The sequence below is a fragment of the Callithrix jacchus genome, chromosome 1 (assembly GCF_049354715.1).
Source record: "Callithrix jacchus isolate 240 chromosome 1, calJac240_pri, whole genome shotgun sequence".
NCBI classification, from domain to species: domain Eukaryota; kingdom Metazoa; phylum Chordata; class Mammalia; order Primates; family Cebidae; genus Callithrix; species Callithrix jacchus.
Genome location: NC_133502.1, coordinates 143,983,702 through 144,002,106, shown reverse-complemented (window position 1 = coordinate 144,002,106; position 18,405 = coordinate 143,983,702). Strand labels below are relative to the sequence as shown.

General features: G+C 49.7%; 1 protein-coding gene across 3 annotated transcripts in view; it reads left to right on the top strand.

Moving 5' to 3' along the window:
- Nucleotides 1-2,478: 2,478 nt before the first annotated feature.
- The window catches only part of PAX5 (paired box 5), a 185,314-nt gene continuing 169,387 nt past the window's right edge, over nt 2,479-18,405 (top strand). For all 3 annotated transcript variants that reach the window (XR_013526846.1, XM_008999523.5, XM_017974771.4), the window contains exons 1-3: nt 2,479-3,647; nt 9,330-9,495; nt 14,600-14,797. Coding sequence is in view for 2 of the 3 variants with exons in the window: in XM_008999523.5 (XP_008997771.1) it covers nt 3,605-3,647; nt 9,330-9,495; nt 14,600-14,797 (407 nt within the window). In the remaining variant the exon portion in view is untranslated. The remainder of the gene's footprint in view (nt 3,648-9,329; nt 9,496-14,599; nt 14,798-18,405) is intronic.

Sequence of the window (18,405 nt, the reverse complement as noted above, 5' to 3'; positions counted from 1 at the left end):
CCCATAACGCCGCGAAGTGCGGGAGGGGGCTGCTCTGGGTGCACAGGTAAGGCTGGTCCCGTGTGTGCCTCGCAGCAGGACACTGTCCCGAAGCTGAACACCTACTGTCTGAAATGGGGAATCGGAGCTACTCCTGTTCGGGCTATGCCCCGGGGAGTCTATCCAAGCCTCTCGGGTATCGGAAGAAAGACGTGCGCGTGCGGGCATAGTCCAGCCGAGTTCTTTGATTTGGCACCACCGCCCCTCCCCCACCATTTCGATCGTCGCTCTCGGGAGGCGCTTTTGAGAAAGGTTTCCAGCCCTCAGTCTTTCTTCTAGACTTGCTGTGGGACTTTGGACAAGTCGCATTCTGCCTCTGGGCCTCGGGTTCTGCACCTGCGAAATGGAGAAAGCATAGCTTCGGGGCCCCTTTAGCTCTAAGACCCTAGAGAACCTGGGTTTGTAGACTTGGGCTCAACGAGAGAGGCTGGGGGTGGGGGTGTCACTGGCTGCAAACCTCAGGGAGTCCCGCACTCGCGCCTCCCCAGTAGGTGTGCAAGTCGCCATGTTGAGTCTGGGCCAAGGCTCTGAATTCTGTTCGTTTCCGACCCACTGGGGGCCATTGGGTGAAGCCAGTACGGGAACTCTAATCCTTCCCGGTCCCTCTCTGCTGTTGCGATCTTCCTGCTCCAAGGCCGGGGTGGAATGGAAAGATCCGGACAGGCAGGGGTTCCAGACAAAGAAGAGATAACGCCGCCACTCCACCCCCGCGCTCACTGCAGTTTCCTGGGTCCCCAGAGGCCCGCCTGGGGCTGTTTTCCGCAGCTGTGCCCTGCTGGGGGGTGGGGACGGGTGTCAGCGCCGGAAACTTGTCTACTGGTCAGGGACAGCTGGGTGTAGAACAGGGACAGAAGGTGGGCCCAAGGGCCGACCTAGTGTAGGAGTTTGAGAAGTGGAACATGAATAGAGACAAAGAAGAGGAGGGGAAACCGAGGCAGAGAATAAAGCAAAAGGATAACCCAGGAATCCTCCCATGATCAGCCGGTGCCCTGTCTTCCTTGCAAGCCCAGTCCCGGAGCAGACATCTCAAAACCCTTGTTTTGGTGGATTTATGTTTAATACTAGCGGATCATCACTCATGAAATAAAAAGTGACTGAGAGGTCTTCCGACCTCTCCCACGAGCTGCTGGGGCAAGGGAATCCTCAGCGTTTTCTTGTGCCAGAGCCCGGAAGGCACACAGAACTATAGCTTCCTGAGTGAAGAATGACTGTCCCATGCTTCCTTTTTAAGGTCCAGTTTCTTTGATTGTTGTCTCAGAGACTTAAATTCCACCAAGAAACGGACTCGCTAGTCAAAGATCCCTTTTGTAGGAGGAGAGTTCTGCTACAAATCCATCCATTTTTGTCTACATAGGGACAGGAACTTCCCCAGTGGACGGAAGGTCAGGTTTTCCGCATTGTAGCGGCCTGGCCGCTTTGCTTGACCCTTGGAGATAGAATACGTCTGCCCACTCGCCCGCTTCAGGGACCCTCATTAGCACTAGACGCGACTTGGCTCATCGGTTCTCAAGAAGCCTTGAGTCAGGTGCAGAATTGCTCTGGTGGATAGAAGCGCCAACATCAGTTCCCAACGTGTCTAGCAGTTGCCGATCTGAGGCAGGAAAGAGGGCCAGTCACTCTGCTTGGGGAACCTGGTCCAAAGCCTTAGCCCTTCCACTCAGGTGCGCCCTGGTGAGCCCCAGTTACTAACTTTAAAGGAGTGTGAGATATTCTCGCCCTTCCCCAATTTCTCTGCCTTCCGTTAAGGCAGCATTGAGGGCCCTGCAGGTGGAAGTGAGGGAGTAGGGTGGACGAGGATGAGCCAGTGGTTTTGTAGGTCCTTGATAAAATTAGGAAAGATTTCCGTGGAAAGACGCTTCACTAAAATCTAGTTAACCCCACTCTGCCCATTTTACAGATTAGGAAAGTGAGGTAAGAACTGGCAGATAGGCACACACTCCGAGTCCATCATGAGCCTGATGGTACGGGATCTCTACTGCGCTCCTTGTCTTCCTTCAACATACAATTTTTGTTTTTTCTGGAGACTATTCCCCCATTATCATTCTTCATTCTGCTGCTCCCAAGCCCTGAGAACGTCCCAGGTTCCCAACGTCGAGGTGGGAAGGTCAAGCCCGCGTGGGGCCCGCAACAGGACTCTCTGGACACTGCGTGGGCCCCCTTCCCCCTCCCCACATCCGCGATCCACTAGGCCTTAGTCCAGCGCGTTTGTCAATGAACGTGGCGCCGCCGCCTGGGCCCCGCCCCCCATTCTCTCCCATTGCCCAGGTGTCGGCTAATCAGGCGGAGCCCGTGGACTGCTTAGCCAATGGGGCGGTGTTTCGGGCTAGGGCCGGCTGCCGCCACTCTGATTGGTGTAGTGGAGCGTGATTGGCAGGTTAGCCCCCGCCCCGCCCCGCCCCCGCCCGGAGGGAGCTGAGCCCCGGGCGGCGCTGTCCACACGCAGCGGGTCCTGAAAGCGGCTTCGGGGCGGCGCGGTGGCGCACTGTGCGCGCCGAGCAGGCGGAGGGCTAGCGCCGGCGGCGACGGCGGCGGCAGCAACGCAGGCAGTCAGAGCTGGCTGCGACTCCATCTCGGCCCCGGCAGCCCCGGCGGCCTTGGTGACGGGGACTGTTCGCTCTCTCTTCTGTTCCTCACTACACCCCTGGGGCAGGCGCGGCCGCCGTCCCGGAAGAGGCAGCGGAAAGACTGTGAAACCAGACCCACGAGGGAGGGCGGCAGGGCTTGAAGAGTTGGTAGGCACGAGGTAGACACCCCGGCGAGGAAGAGTCCGTCGCTGGTGTCCCCGGTCCTGGTCCCAGCGATGGGCGAGCAACGGGGGCAGCGGGAACTTTGAAGGCAGCGGGTTTCGGGGTTGGAGGGCTGCACGCTCCCGGGGACTCCGGAGTCGCGGCCCCAGCGTCAGGAGCGGAAGCATCTCCAAACCCGCCAGGACCCCGCGTTGCCGGAGAGGAAGTTCTTTGCAACTTCGTCCGAGACGTCGGAGAGCCAGCCGGAGAGAGGCTGGGGGCGCAAGTCTGAGCCGCAGAGACTCGGAGAAGCAGAGAAAGAAAGGATCTGGCGGAGACCGAGGGGTCGAGGAGGGACCCCAGAGGCATCGAGGCTGCGGAACCAGCCTGGTAGCCCCCAGGTCTCGCAGCCCCCTGAGTGAAGCCAAGGGCCGAGCGTTCCGGCGGCCTCCTCAGAGCCTCCCCTACCCCGGGCCGGGGCTGCTGGCGGTCCCGGAGGCGGGCACCTACGCTATGCCCCCGAAGCCGCGGGCGCCTTGGCCGCAGCTACCCCGGGCTGGGCCCGGAGCCACCGCTTGAGCCAACCAGTGAAAGAAGCTAGCCGGAGTTGGGCATCCGATTCTAGCCGGGCTGCGCTAGCACCGTTTCCCGCCTCTCCGCGCAGCTCCCGGTAGTCTCCAGGAGCGAGGCTCTGAGAGAGACCCCGAAGCTACAGCAGTGTTTTCTGAGCCCGGCTCGCACAGTGCCTGGCCTGGTGGCGCGGCTCCCTGTCCGCCCTGGGCAGCCCCTTGGCGCCGGGAGGCGGCGGCGTGGGCCGGCCTGCAGTCTGGAGCGCCCCGATGGAAATACACTGTAAGCACGACCCGTTTGCATCCATGCATAGTAAGTAGGCGGCGAGCTCGCTTCTCTCACTCTCCCGCCGGGACCGGGTTGGGGGTGTCGGACCGTGGGTCAGGTACTAAGGCCGGGAGGATCCCGGACCTCTGCAGCCGCACAGCCAACTTTGCAAAGTGCAGGGATCCCAGGCGGGGGACCTGGAACAACGTGCTTGGCCGCCGGGGCTGGAGCACCTGGTCCTGGAATCCCGCCTCCGGCAACGCTTAGAGTGGGCAGCAAGCTGCAGCCTCTCAAGGCTCCAGCGGCGATATTTCAGCTCTTTCGGAGAACCCTGGCTTGGACCCGTAGAGGGCTCCGGACCAGGCCAGTTGAAGGGCACTAAGTTGCAGGGAGAGATCAGTCTGAGTCTCAGCGCCCCACACCCCTACCCGCATGGCGCCTTTTTCAGCAGTGGGGCTGATCCAGTGGAGCTTGGAGGGAAAGTAGGGCCCTGACCCGTGTCTGTTTGTGTGGAGGAAGAGGTTGAGAACTAAGAGAGAACACTGGGGCTAGGGCTCCAAAGGCGTCCTGTGTTGAGGAGGGGGATTTGAAAAATCAACGAAGTAACGGTTTCTGAGTTCAGCAACTGCTTGGGAGACGGCCAGTTCGTACTGAGACTCTTAAAGCCCCCATCGGGTCCTTCTCTGCAGGACGCCTGTCCGTCCTGGCTTCTCCCCTTTAAAATAAGAGGAAACAGAAAAAAGAAAGAAAGAAAGAGGAAGCCAATTAGTCACCACGCAGGCACCTCCACCTCTGAAAGACGCAGCATGCGTAGGAGACGGGAAGGGTCATTTCGGGCGAGGGCAGGGCCGGCCGGGCTGCCCGACCCTTGGGGATCCTGCCAATTCACCCATTAGCACAGCCTCCTGTGAGATGAGCGCTTCTCTCACGGTGAGTTAACCGCCGGATTAGATTCGGAGATTTCAAGGAAATTCCAAGTGGAACGAATCGCGTTTCCTTTCTGCTTGCTGCAGAGCCAGGCTGGAGAAAGGTGCCAGGCTTTAGCAGCCTCCGTTCCTGTGCTGCTTAGGGTCTTTGCGGGCTGCAGGTCAGCGAGTTGCTCCCGGGCTGGGAGCCCTCCCCATGCCCGGTTCACCCCTCCCCCCAACAGTCTGGGATCCAGCTTTCCCAGCCGCGGTCCCCTATTTAACAAAGGCAGCAGAGACCCGGCTGGAGAGAAGGCGAGCTTCCCGGGGCGAGCGTGTCTATGTCTGCCATGGAGGGCTGAGTGGCCTGGCAAGTAGGGGAAAGCCTGTCTAGGCAGCCAGGGCTGGCTGCAGGTCAGTTTCTCTTTGTGTCAATTTTCTGAGTCTGCAGTAATCCACCAAATCGGTGGGGAGCTCTGTGCAGCCGAGCTGCCTGTTCTGGTCCCAGCCCAAACGATTCCTCAAGGTTTGGGGCCTGTGGCCAACCGTTTCCAGTCCGTGATGACCCCAGTGCCCTCCACAGCCTTTTCCGGCTCAGACTCCAGCTTGCTTCTGGGGAGGCTCCGATCTCGCAGTGTAAGCCCAAAACCAAACCAGTTGGGGCAGTGCTCTGAGAGGTGGACAAGCCCTTGGCTCAGCCAAGGAGCAACTGTGGGGACAGATAGGGACGACCAGCCCCTGTACTTCTCTCCTCACCGGCAGAAATCCACAGGCCCTCACTGTGTCGTCCTGGCCAGAGCTCACGACCCAGAGGTTGTGCCCTGGCCCTTTGGGAGATAGCATCAGACCCGGTGGTGGTCTCTCGGCTGAGCATCAGCCTGGAGAAGGCAGCTCCTTTCAGGTGCGGGTTAGCCAACCTCTACTGTCTGTACCTCCTCGTCTGGGCCTTCAATCTGCCCCCTTCATGGGAAGTGCTCCCTCCCATTTTCAATCTCCCTGGCAGCAGTGGGGGTTGGGCCCCAGCCAGCCTAGCTTCCAGAGCTGGTGCAAGCATGCAAGCCCTTGGCTTCTCTGGAAGCACTCTTGGTTCTGAGGCCCAAAGCTGTTTTCTTGCATAAGGTAGGCCTGCTCTGGGGCCCCAACTTGCTAGCAGTGGGGAGTGAGGGGGCACAGTAGATCCTGGGAGGTAGCTGAGGTAGTAGAGGCTCAGATCAAGTCCCAGCTCCTCATCTTCCTCCTGGCCCAGTCAATTTATTCTCCCTGTTATCTCTTCCCACCCCCTTCTCCCTACCACTGCTTCAGAGCAGGATAGCTTCTTTGGGGAGGGGCAGGCGCTTCCAGGAAATGGGCTTCTAAGTTCTGAGGAGCCCCCACCTGCTATTTCAGGCTCATCATTTTCATCAGCACAATAACCTCCTTCTCCCTTCCTAAGCTGTTTCTCTAGGTATCTTTGCCAGTTGTAAAACACTTATAGCCAGCGTCCTACTTGAGGGTTACCTAACCCTTCATCTTCACCCATTTTACAGAATATGATATTGAAGTCAGAGAGACAAAAGGACTGACTCAGGAAGTTCACATTGGCCAGGCTAGAGCTGGTTCTTGGGTCTCCCTGACCGGCTGACAAAGGCATAAACATGAGGCTTCAGAGGGTTCATAGAAGGGGAGAAGGAGAGACCCAGATTCCAGGGAAAGGGCAGTGCAAAGCTCTCTCTCTGTCTTGTCTAACCATATCTATGTCTACTGCCTGACGGTCCACGTGTGTCAATACCTGTCTGTGCATTGGAGAGTCCACTAGGAAGACTCCCTCCCTGCCCTTTCCCTGTGCCCCTGTTTGCCTGTCTGTGTACCCCTTCATTCTTTCTGGTGCATCTAGGAAAAACGTTAGTGATCCTGTGGGGGTCCTGGAGCTCTGTGGCTGAGTCAGCAAGGACCCTTTCCCCAAAATCTCATGCTCAGCCACGGTCTTTGAAGGTATTGGGAGGGCCTGTGATGGGTAGCATGTCTTTATCAGGGCCTGAGGAGCATCTGTGGAGGCCAGCCCTTTCCAGATAAGAGCCACAAAGGCCTCAGGGGCATCTGCAATTCAGTCTTTCTCTCCTCATCCCCTCCAAACCCTGCCCAGTCTGACCTGTCCTGGCTGGTCTTTTTCTTGTATCTGTGGGTCTGTTTCCTGGTCTTCACCTGATTTGTTTGCCTCTGTGTTAATCCCCCTTTCATAGAATGAGTACTCAGCTAATTGGAGTCCATAGGAAGTACAGTCTGGGACTTGAGTTCTCCAAGAAGATGCAGGGCCAGAGCTGGGGCCCTAGAAAACAAAGGCCTCCTGTCCACAGAAGGCCCCTGTCCTCCAGAAGCCCCTTCCTGGGCTTCCTCCATTTTCTCTTCTTGTTGCCTCCTGTGGTGTGCCATCTTCATCTTTCTTTTCTCTGCCTATTCTAGCTTCTCCATTCATTTTCCCTCTCCTCTGCCTGCCTAACCTGCTGCTTCCTTTCCAGGCTCTCTCCTGGCTGTCTATCTCATCTAGTTCCCACTCTTTGCACTTCTGTCAACACACCTCTTTTTCCCTCTTTTCTTTCCCTGTCCTGCCTCACCTCATTCAGACTTTGGACTTCACTTCTTTCCAATCCCAGAGTAATTGGTTTTCCTCACACCACAGTTGTAAACCTTCTCATCACTGCCCTCTAAGAGCTCCATTGGGTAAGAATGTGATGGTGAAGAAGGCCAGTTGGGCTTGGGGACATTTCAAGGAAGCCGAGGAAGGTAAGAGGCTCCCAGGTCATCCCAAGTCTGGTGTCAGCTGTGGACCTATAGATAAGACTGTGAAAGAGCATTAGTACCTCAGCCTATGTGGTCAAGGGTAGAGGGTTTGGGGACCTGCTCTCACCTTGAGAAACCAGGCTCTAGGAGACCTTTAGGGTTTTTCCCTTGTTACGAAACAGCCCCTGGTGCTCACACCTGTCCTGAAGGACTGATTTTGGAATTTAAGTCCTCTGAAGGTTGCCACTGTGTCTTGGGCAGAAATTGTGATATAGGGAACAGGCTATTGCAGATGGACCATAATACCTGGACTCCCAGTCATATCAAAAGTGTGTTGGGTGTTTCAGCTTCCTTCGCCTGCCCTTTGTTTTCCCAGATGAGCTCATACCAATTTTGAATGTATTTTTTACTTAAATCCAGCCTGCTCTTGAAAGATCTGTACAACCCTTTTTAATAGGTGTCCCGAGACCCAGAACAAAGCCTTCTGAAGGCTTTTGACCAGGGTGGTTGCAGTCTGTTTTAGAAAACTATGCAATTATGTTTCTAACTGCAAAATCCTATTTGGAATGGTTTTCCTTTTCCTTATGTCTGGAGTGTTTTAGAACAATCAAAACTGAATAAAGATCATTTTGAAAATCAGAAATCCAGCTTAGAACTGGAACTAAGTACTGCAGTTATCTATAAAATTGTGTTTTTTCTTAAAATAAGCCTGAGCTTGGACATTTTGGGAAATATTCATGAGAAACTTGAGGGGACTGCTTGGACAGTTTTTAGGAAATAGCTTGTATTATGGGGGGTTTTGTTCCCTTTATTTCAGACGTGGTTCATGAACCTGAGAAGTAGTTGAGTACTGGAGAGAAATTGCTGAGATGAGGTGGTATTTCATGTTTTGGAGTTGGAGTGTATATGTGTGTGTGACCTTTGAGGTCTTTCCCTTGTACGGCCCAGTCCTAGCCTAGTCCTGGTTTAGAAGGAGTTTCCCCTCCTTTGCCTCTGAGCTGCCAGCAGCATCAAGAAATGCTTTGACTTGGCTTAGGGCTCCAGTCTTTAGCAACGTCAGTGAGTGACTAATTAACAGCTATAAGGTCAATGATGTTGCTGCATTGGATCATTCTGTGTTTATTGGTTTGGCTCTTCATTTACTTGGGTCCTACATCCCTCCAGATGGACCTTGATGTAAGAGAAGGGTGGATGAGGCACTTTCTCAGACTGCTTTTACTTAAAATCTGTCCCAGGACCCTTGTAAAACCTGGGACCCAGAGGCTTTCTTAGGTTTCTTTATTTCCCCTGGAACCAAAGTAAAGCTGTTTGCCAATTGCAAAACACTGTAAAAATTCCAAGGAAACGACTTTATAACGAATCCCCATGCAGTGGAGTGGAATGTGCTGTGTGTAGAAGATGCTATGATCCATTTCTTTTGTGTGCTTCCAGAAGGTACAGTGGTCAAGTCTGTATGTCAGCCTCACCTTCTTAAAGGGAGGCTTTTTTACAAGGCGATGGTTGTTTCTTTGCTCAGTACTCTGCAGATGCTGTTAAAAATTTTTTTAATTTCCTTAGTCCTTGAATTAGATTGCAAATTAAAACGTTTTTTTCCCTGAGATATACATTTATTGAAGTTGTTCTTTTCACTTTTTAAAAACATTCGTTAAAAGAAAACAAGTTTTTTTTTTCCTTTTTAAATGTGACATATTTTAAAGCATATTTTCTCCCCAGAATCTTCCTTAGACCTCAGCATCACATAATAAGTTGTGACCATTTCGTTTACATTGAGGTCTTCACACATTTCATTGTTTAGAAAAATTATGGAGAAAATGTTAATAATAGTATGGGGATGTTTGCTGTCAATAGCTCAATAGACTGGCTGTGGATGGACAAAGGCTAAGATTAATTTCAAAAAGTAATCTGAGGACTTTGTGTAGTTTGCACAATTGGACTCCAGGCGCAAGACATCCAGCCTGCCGGCCATTTGTGATCAGAGGGGCTCTGGGTCCTCACAGCGGTGCTTCTCCCGTGTGACTGGTTCTAACCACCCTTTCCCTTTCCTTTTGTTTCTGATCTGTTTCAGGACATGGAGGAGTGAATCAGCTTGGGGGGGTTTTTGTGAATGGACGGCCACTCCCGGACGTAGTCCGCCAGAGGATAGTGGAACTTGCTCATCAAGGTGTCAGGCCCTGCGACATCTCCAGGCAGCTTCGGGTCAGCCATGGTTGTGTCAGCAAAATTCTTGGCAGGTAAAGGCAGGAGCTTGAGACTTCCCTTGATCTTTCAGATGAAGACCTAAAATACGACCCAGCAGCTGTCCAATATGACAGTGTCATAGTGAGAACCATGGTGCATTTTGTTTCACACGCAGAGCACTTTAGAGTTTGCAAAGCCCCAATTCCAAGTAGCCCTGGGAAACCCCTGTCTCTAGAGACATGTGAATAGGGTGGCTTAGTAAGAAAGGATGACATGTTATCTGAAATCCTAGTGAATTGTTCTAAATTTGGGAATTTCCCTTGCTATCCTAGGTGAGCCCAGGTCCCTGAGCAGGACTGGTTGGAAAATCCTTAATATCACATAACCAGAGTTCAGTGTTATATTTTAATGTTTTCAAAAGCATATTCCACTTTTAAAAGTCAACCGTCATTTCCAGTTTTGGATCATTGTCAACCTTGTTATGTTGGGCCACATAACAAGCTTCCTTCTCTACATTTTTATTTTCTTCATAGTGACAAGCATCCAAAGTATATATTAGAGAGAAGAAAAAAAACCCACCACCCAAACATTAACTCTCAAATGTGACATTTGAAAGTTGCGACTTGACCCAGCGATTTGCTACAAGCAAAATACTAACAATGAGGCTTCTCCCATAGGGTGGTGCAGGCTTTTAGTGCTCCCGTTTATTTTCTCACTAGCCTCTGCATGATCCAATGAAACATGTTTTAAGATGAGAAAACAAACCTAGAGAGGCAAAGCGACTGACACAGGTTTATCTATCCAGGCAGCACTTGGGTTGCAGTGATACCTAAAGGACCCCTCGACCATCCAAGTCTCACCATACCCCCCAAATAAAGCCACAGGTTTGTTTCTGGGCATGTGATCTTGTTTTAGGTCTGCACTGGCAAGCAAGAGCTTTCTCGGGTTTAGCTGCTTGTTGCGTTCTCACTATTTCTTTCCCCGGGTCAGAAAACAGCCTTTGTCCTGTAGTTTGCATTATGGTATGAGCACAGATGCCTGAATAGGAAATAAATATTTTGAAGTATGTCAGTGATATTGTGACTTTCTGCTGGCTCCTTCCCTTTCATCCACTGGAATTCGAGAAATTCTCTTAGATGGAAGGAGCAACAGCTTCTAATAACCTTGGGGAGGCTGCTTGCTTGAGGCCAAGGGGAGAAGTTTCAGGACCAGGGGTCTGGTAGCTCCTTTGGGGACCTTGGCTCCGGGCTTCATTCCTCATCCTCCAGCCCAGTGCAGGTTACCTGAGCTGTGGAGGCTGTGGGCTTCACTCCTGTTTAGCACTTAGAAAGCAAATGAACCCCAAAGTTAGGGGACAATTGCGGCACATTAGCACGGTGTTCTTGTTAGGTGGTTGTTTTAGGCAGAAGGATGAGAGTGAGAAAAGAAAAGTGGAAGAGAGACAGAGAAAAGAAAGAGAGAAAAAGAAGACAGAAAAAAGAGTGATTTTTAAAAGAGAAATAGAGAGAGATAAATGACAAGACAGGAGAAAGAGAGAGCACAATATTTTAGACTATCTCAGCATCAGACTTCTAGAGCCAAAAGGCTCCTAGATGTCTTTTTGTGGAGCCTCTTCATTGTACTGAGAGAGAGGGAGAGAGAAAGAAGGCCCTTCCTTTGTTTTTGCTGAGACATCTTTGCTGAGCCGACATTTTGCTCGCTGTTTGAAATCTCAGGGCAAGATCCTGAGCCTTCTTCAGAGGGGACATCCAAACACGGGGTCCTTATGTTCTGGTGCTCTGGAGCCTCCAAATCTCCCAGGGAGATTGAGGGGGACAGGGACCCTTCCAAGCCCAGCCGGCAGCCTCAGCAGCCCAGAATAGATTTGTCACTAGGTAGAGTGGCACTCGGAAGTTACGCGCCGCTCTGGTGCCTGGCCGTTTAAGTTGTCAACAATAAATTGGAATTTCATAGCTCATTATTTTCATAACTAAGAACCACAGTGGACAAAATGTCACTCTAATTAGAACTGCCTTTTAAGAAACAAGTTCAGCCCTAAAACAGTGTAACTGGGAATTTCTGAACTAGGGCTGTTCAATCCACATTTTTTTTTTTTTTTTATTACCGAAGAATCTGATGGGCACACAAGAGGTGACAGATTGTAGGGAGAGTGTGATATGTGGTGGCTGTGGTTTTCAGAGTATGTGGCAAGGCAGGAAAAGTCCCTGGGGCATGCAGGGACCCCCGTCATCTCAGGAAGGTGGGCAGTCTGCCAGGAGTGTGGGCATTCAGTCTACAGAGCTTAAGGCTTCGGAGGCGCTTGAGAGGCACAGCTCGGTGGCATCTGAGGCCGAGTTAAATCCACCCAGGACTTGGCTGCTGTCTTTTTTCACTGGAGCCTGGTTGGGAGGTTCAGGTCACTGGAATTGGGTGGTATGTTACACAGTAATAAGAAACACGGAGGGGATCTTAATCCTCCGCACGTGCTCTTTATTTTATGTTTTGCAAAGCTTATTCTCAGCTGTCTGTATTTCTGCCTTCAAAACAGCCTCACAAAGCAAACAGGGCAAACATTCTTCCCCTATTGTACAAATGGGAAAACCGAGCCTTAGAGAGGCTAAGTTGGCCAAGATCACACAGCGAGTTAGCGTCAGAGCCACTGACTAACACCTATACCTCTTGACTGCTAAACTAATGCTCTTTGCACCGAAGGACATTGTGTGTTGGTGGCTGCCGTTTGTCTTTTGTCTGTAAGCCAAGGGGCTGCATGGCTGTTTTGCTAAGATGAAAGGATAGTTATTAAGTCTGAATCCTCACTTGACACAGTTTTGAGTTGGGGTTTTGGGAGTGTCAGATTTGCCTTCTAAGTGCCTGGCCCATGTGTCAGTCAAAAGAAAGACCTCTCACGTCAAGACCGCAGTCTCCCACAGTTGGCACTGCTCAGGTGGGACGAGCGGGTAGCTCTGTGTGCTGCTGTCCACCAGCCATGTAAGTGGGGGCTGAGTTGGGGAGGCCTTCAGCCTGCCACCCTCTCAGAGTTGCTGTGTGAATGTTGCGGTCCCATTCAACTAACATATTTTGAGTATCCAGGATAGGGTTGTCTAAATGTCTGTAACCCCTTCCCTGAGATTCTATGTGCTCTTACAGACACTCGATAACTATTGGTTGAGTGAGTGAATGAATAAAAAATGTATGTGAAAATGCCTGGCCTAGTAAATAGTAAAGTTCTCTGCAATTGCAAGGGATCATTATTATTATTTAAATTTTTTATAAGCAAAGCAACAGTTTGCTGTAGTGGGAAGAGCACTGAATTTAGAGTCAGGTTTGAAAGCTGGGGCTGCCCCTAACTACAGAAGGGAGTTAGGCAAGTCACTTAGTCTTCTGATCATTTATTTTCCCTTCTGTAAAGCCCTGTGGCCTTGCTGGCTTAGTGTGAGGATCAAGATAGTTGGACGAAGAGCTCTGTAAACTTTAGGGTGCTGTGGCTGAATTACAATCAGTTGTATTATAGTAAAAATTGACTTTACATTATAAAATTGATAGGACAATTAGAGGTTGAAGAGATTGCTATGTGCCTTGATTTAGGGTGCTTTTCTAGACTTCTGTGGTTTTTTTTTTTTTTTTGGATGTTGTTAAAAAGTTGTTTGTGAGTAATAATTTTTTAGCAATTACAGAAAAATTACTGAAAGCAATTTTTTAGAAAGAGGGAAGATAGGTTGCGTTTTTGCCTTATGGTCAAAATTTGTAAATGGCTCACTCTTTTCAATGAAAAATAGACATTTCACTTTCACATCGCTTCTTCCAAATTATTTCATCTCTTTTAGAATATTCACTAACTTAGCCTTGCCCAAACTTAGCCTGAAATTCCAGGCTAAGGATTTCCGCATCTCTATAAATGTGATCAGCCATGCTGGGTAACATTTTCTACCATCTCAGAGTCACCCCATTTCTTTGCGTATCATCAACTCTTGTTAGATTTAAAAATTACTAGTCATTTTTAAAATGTCTTTTTTTTTTTAATTCAACTGCAAGATAATTTCCTTGGAAAAGGAACTCAAGAATTCTTCTGTAAACATTGAGAGAGACTCAGATTCAGTGAGTGATGGCTCAGATTCAGAAAAGGAATCATGTCATTTTTTTCCCCCCTGAAATGATCTTTCATGGCACTCTTCTTCTTGGTCTCGGTTTTACTGTAAAACCCTGACATCCTGTTTTTCTTAATGAGCAAATGCTGATAGCATGGAAATGTCCTTAGAAACAGCCATTTACCTCAGGGAGGTCCCTGGAAGAGCTGCTGTGACTTGTGGTTGGTTTTTCTGATTGCTTGGGTTTTAACTTACAACACATATTTTCAGATAATTCTGCAATTCAATATTCCTTTTAACTTTACATCAGGATTATTATTTTTCTCTTATGGAAAAATAAGTTGCATTTCAGGGGATAGTTTCACACAATGCTGGAGAATTCTGCTAGGGGTTGGGAGAGCTGTCCAAGGTGTAAGCTACCTTACCGGGGAAATTTTAATTCCAGAGGCCGGTCACAGTCCTGGCGTGGCCATTTGCTCTTGTGTGACCCTAGGAAGGCTGTTTAACCTTGGTGAGTCTCTGCTTTATACCTGTAGATCAGGACCTATTCATTTATTTGTTCATTCACTCATTCATTAATACAAAACAATTTGTGTGCTTTAGAACTGTTAGAGATAAAATGGGAAAACTGACTTGAAAGTTTTCTGTAAACTATAAAAGGGTAGATGAATGTGAAAGAATTTTGTTAATGTATAGCCAGTGTTGTCCAATAGAAATACGAGAGCTGTGTATGCTGTTTAATATTTCCTAGTAGCACATTAAGTAAAAAAAAGGGGTACTAAATTTTAATTATATATTTTATTTAGCTCAATATATAAAAATGATTATTTCAGCATATAACTAATATTAAAATTATTGAGATAGTTTACATTTTTTTGGTACTATGTTTTATCCAGTGTGTATTTTATATTTACAGCACATCTTGATTCAGACTACCCGTATTTCAAATGTTCAAAAGCTGCATCTGGCTGGTGGCTACTGTATTGGAACATGCAGATCCGGATGTTTCTTGGACAGAGTAGCCCGTTATTTTGTTGCCAACATCCACTTTCCTCGTTCCTCATGGCTAAGCTTCTTTCTCTTTGGGTCCTAGGTATTATGAGACGGGAAGCATCAAGCCTGGAGTAATTGGAGGATCCAAACCAAAGGTCGCCACACCCAAAGTGGTAGAAAAAATCGCTGAGTATAAACGCCAAAATCCCACGATGTTTGCCTGGGAGATCAGGGACCGGCTGCTGGCAGAGCGGGTGTGTGACAATGACACCGTGCCTAGTGTCAGTTCCATCAACAGGTGAGGGGCTTGTGCCTGTGGGGGTTGGGGATTTGGGGGGATGGCACGGCGTCCTGGAGGCTCTGCATGTGCCTTTCCTGAAGATCTGGTCTCTCTTTTCACCAAGGCCCCTTAGGGGTTACTGAACCAGAGGGATGCTAATGGGGCCTGCTGGGTCTCTGTTACTCTTCTTTTCTTTCCAAAGTGGGTAGGAGTCCTAGGCCCAGGAGAGGGGAACACGCCCATACCCTGGCTGCTCGAGGTTCTTCTGAGCCCAGAGTGATTTCCATCCCTCCCTTCACCACCCACCTATATGTGTGGAACACTTTGCAGTGAATTGTCCTGACTAGGCAATCACATGTCGCTGTCCTTACAAGCCTAGGCTCAAGGTCTTAGCACTGGCTCATCTCAGAGCTTCCCAGGAAGAAAATCCTGCCTCCAGTTTGGGCAGAGCTTGAGTCAGTGAGTGTGGGGAATACAGCCCTGTCTTGGAATTGGGAGACTTGGCTCTTTGTTCCAGCTCTGCCACAAACTCAAAGTGGGACCTTGACAAGGCTCTTCCTCTCTCTGAGAGCACAGAACCCCGGTGGTTCTGATGTCTGTCTTCAACTCCAGGGGTGTTGACCATCCTAAGATGCTCTGGAGCTATGGAGTTGCCCTCTCCCCAACTCACACATGGAGTCTCACACATGGAAAGAAAGAACCAGAGAAACACGCTGTGTGTCATGCACACGATCTTCCTGGGAACCACACAGCTCCCTTTCCTTTACAGTCTGATCCAAGATACATGGAAGGGCACTCTCAGAGCTTTAAAAATAAATGTATGGAAGAAAGTTTTTCTGTTGTAGATGATGCAGTCTCAACTCCATTTAAACACAGAGTCAAGGATGAAGTTCAGAGATGAACAGAAATGATGGTTCTCTAAATTCTGCAGAAAGAAGAAAAGGCCGCAGCCTGAAAACTTGGACAGTTTCTGTTTCTCCAGTTCACACCCTCCTATCATCAGTGCAGAGCTTGTGTGAGCATAAGGGACCCTTACTCCTGGCAGAAAGAGGAGGTCAGACTAGAATAAGAGCCTCTTGTCCTGATAGTCATTCCTTCTGTGATGACTCAAATGCACAGATCGCTGTGGAGTGCATGTGTTCACATTTTGAGTCCTGCTATTTCATAAATGGTTAGCCTGTTTTTCTTCTCTTAGCAAACCTTTACTGAGGCCTTGACATCATGCACGGTGCAGGGGAGATAGAGGAGTATCAGGCACACAGTTTCTTGGTCTGTTCTAGAGGGGCTGCTTGTCCAGGGTGGGGTTCTGACATGCTCTTAGAAGCCTGAAGCACCTGGACAAAATTGCTGAGGAGGTAGCAATGATGGTGGTGGGTTTTAGGGAGGAGGGGGATAACTCCTGTTCTTTTTCTGGATTATAAGAGGTTCCAGTGTGTTTTATGAGCTCCTTACTTCGGGCTCCTTGCAGGATTTCCATGGCGCAAAACAACATGACAGGCAGCTGTTCTGCTCTGCAGAGAAACATCCACCAAGCCCCTGGTCAGGCTTTGGGGGTCTACAGGTTTCCCAACACGTATAACTGGCGGTTTGCAAGATAGCCTTAGGTGGTCCATGAGGGTCACAAAATCTAATGCCTTACATGGGGCCAGGCAGATAAGGTAATGAGGGAAGCAGACCAGGCATAAGACGATGGGGAGAGGTTGGGTCCCTGGCAAGCTAGACAGCACAAGTGCTATTAAAGGGCTAGTGCTTCTCAGCTCCAGCAGAATGCTGCCAGGAACGTGGGTCCGGTGTTTGCCAGTATTTTTTGCATTCTTCAAGAGAAGGCAGAAGCTGGGGCTTGTGTGTATGTGTATTTCTGTAAGTGAAATCTCTATATTTAAATTAAAAAAATTTTTTTGGTAAAGATGGGGTCTCCCTGTGTTGCCCAGTCTGGTCTCAAACTCCTGGGCTCAAGCAATCCTCCTACCTCAGCCTCCCAAAGTGCTGGAATTAAGGTGTGAGCCACTGCACCTAGCTTAATCTTTATATTTCTTATGGAGGCAACTAATTTCAATTAAAAATGCCTTGCAGGACAAGCATAACTTATTTACAGAGCATCGGTTTACATCCTTTATAATGCGAGGATGCACATTGGATGTTTTATAATACCTTTATTTTAATGTATTTTAGAAAAATAAAAGTAGCACGCCAAACTGGTGAGTTTGTGAACTTTGTGAACACCCCCCAACACTCCCACCTACCCGCTTACAGCAGGAAACTACAATTGCCTTATACAATAAATTTATTTAAGTAAAAAATGAAGGGATGTGAAAGAAACGTTTGAGGCAAATAGAGCAGTGGCTACAGATGTGGCAAAGGCTGGGAAGGGGCATGCGATGTGTGGCCGAGACAGATCATGGACCCACTGATGCTTTCCGCCTGGAGCTGTGCTGTGGGGAGACTCTTAACTGCTGGCTGCAGGGCCATGGCTAGCCTCAGGTGCATCCTGGGTGTTCAGTCCAAAGCCATGGCCAGGCAGGCCATGACTCTAAGGTGCTTTCACGTCTGTGGTCTCCTATAGTCTTTAAGGCTTGACTCTATCCTGTGGCAGGTGTAGCAACAGAGGCCCAGATGGGGAGTGCCGAGGAACAGTGACTTGGAGATAGACATGGAGGTAGAACCCAGGTCTCCCGATAGTAAGAGGAGGGCTAGTTTCTTTCTACCACTGCCCTGTCGGACTCTGCAAGTGACAGAACTGAGGATCTGTGAGACGAGAGACAAGGAGGAGGAAAAGTCTTTCCTTCTACATTTCAGATCCTTGCAGGCTGCCTGTTCTGCTGCCTGGCTGCCTGCCCTCTCTCCTCCTTAGCCCTCTCCAGTGCTCCTCTTTGGGAGTATTCTCCGGCTCCTCCCCGCACTCTTCAGTGACAGCTCACTAAGTGTAGGACAGTCTCATGCTGCTGCCTTCCTCACCCTCAATCCCCCAAAGCCAGAGCCATTCCACCACACAGCTTTATTTTTCAGATGAAGGCAAAGCTCCCACTGCAATCAAATGAATGCAGCTTCTAAATGCCTGCCTGGCAAATGACACTGTAAAAGAGGGTCCACAGCTTTCCCAGCCCCTGCCTCCCATCGAGGCAACTTTTTACTCTTTCTGATTTCAAACAGCTGGGGAAGGAGTGATGCCTGGATGTCATCACTAGTCTAGTAGCCACAGGGGTGTCTCAACTGTCCACCCCTAGGAGTGTGTGCCTTCCTGCGATCTTCCAGGGGACCAACCTAGGAAACCATGACTGACAAGGGGTGAAGCAACACTGAACTAATTCTGTTAGGCTGTGGAGGATTTCCTGGGACACAAATCACATTGTTCATTTGACATCTTATGGACAAACATGTGCTGGGAGGCTGCACAACCTGCATGAGGGATTGCTGGAATCCAGTCTGAGTGTCCACTGGAGGTGGCCATCCCAAAGCTGACCCAAATAGCGAGTGGGTCTTCCTTCTATTCCAGCACCTTGGCCAAGGGGTAGTGACTACAGGTGGCACTCCCAGTTTAGAGGGGCAGCTCTATTTAGCACCAATTGTTTGGGTCATGTGAGATGTGGGGCCAGTATTGCTGGGTGTTCTGATTTTTCAAGAGAAGC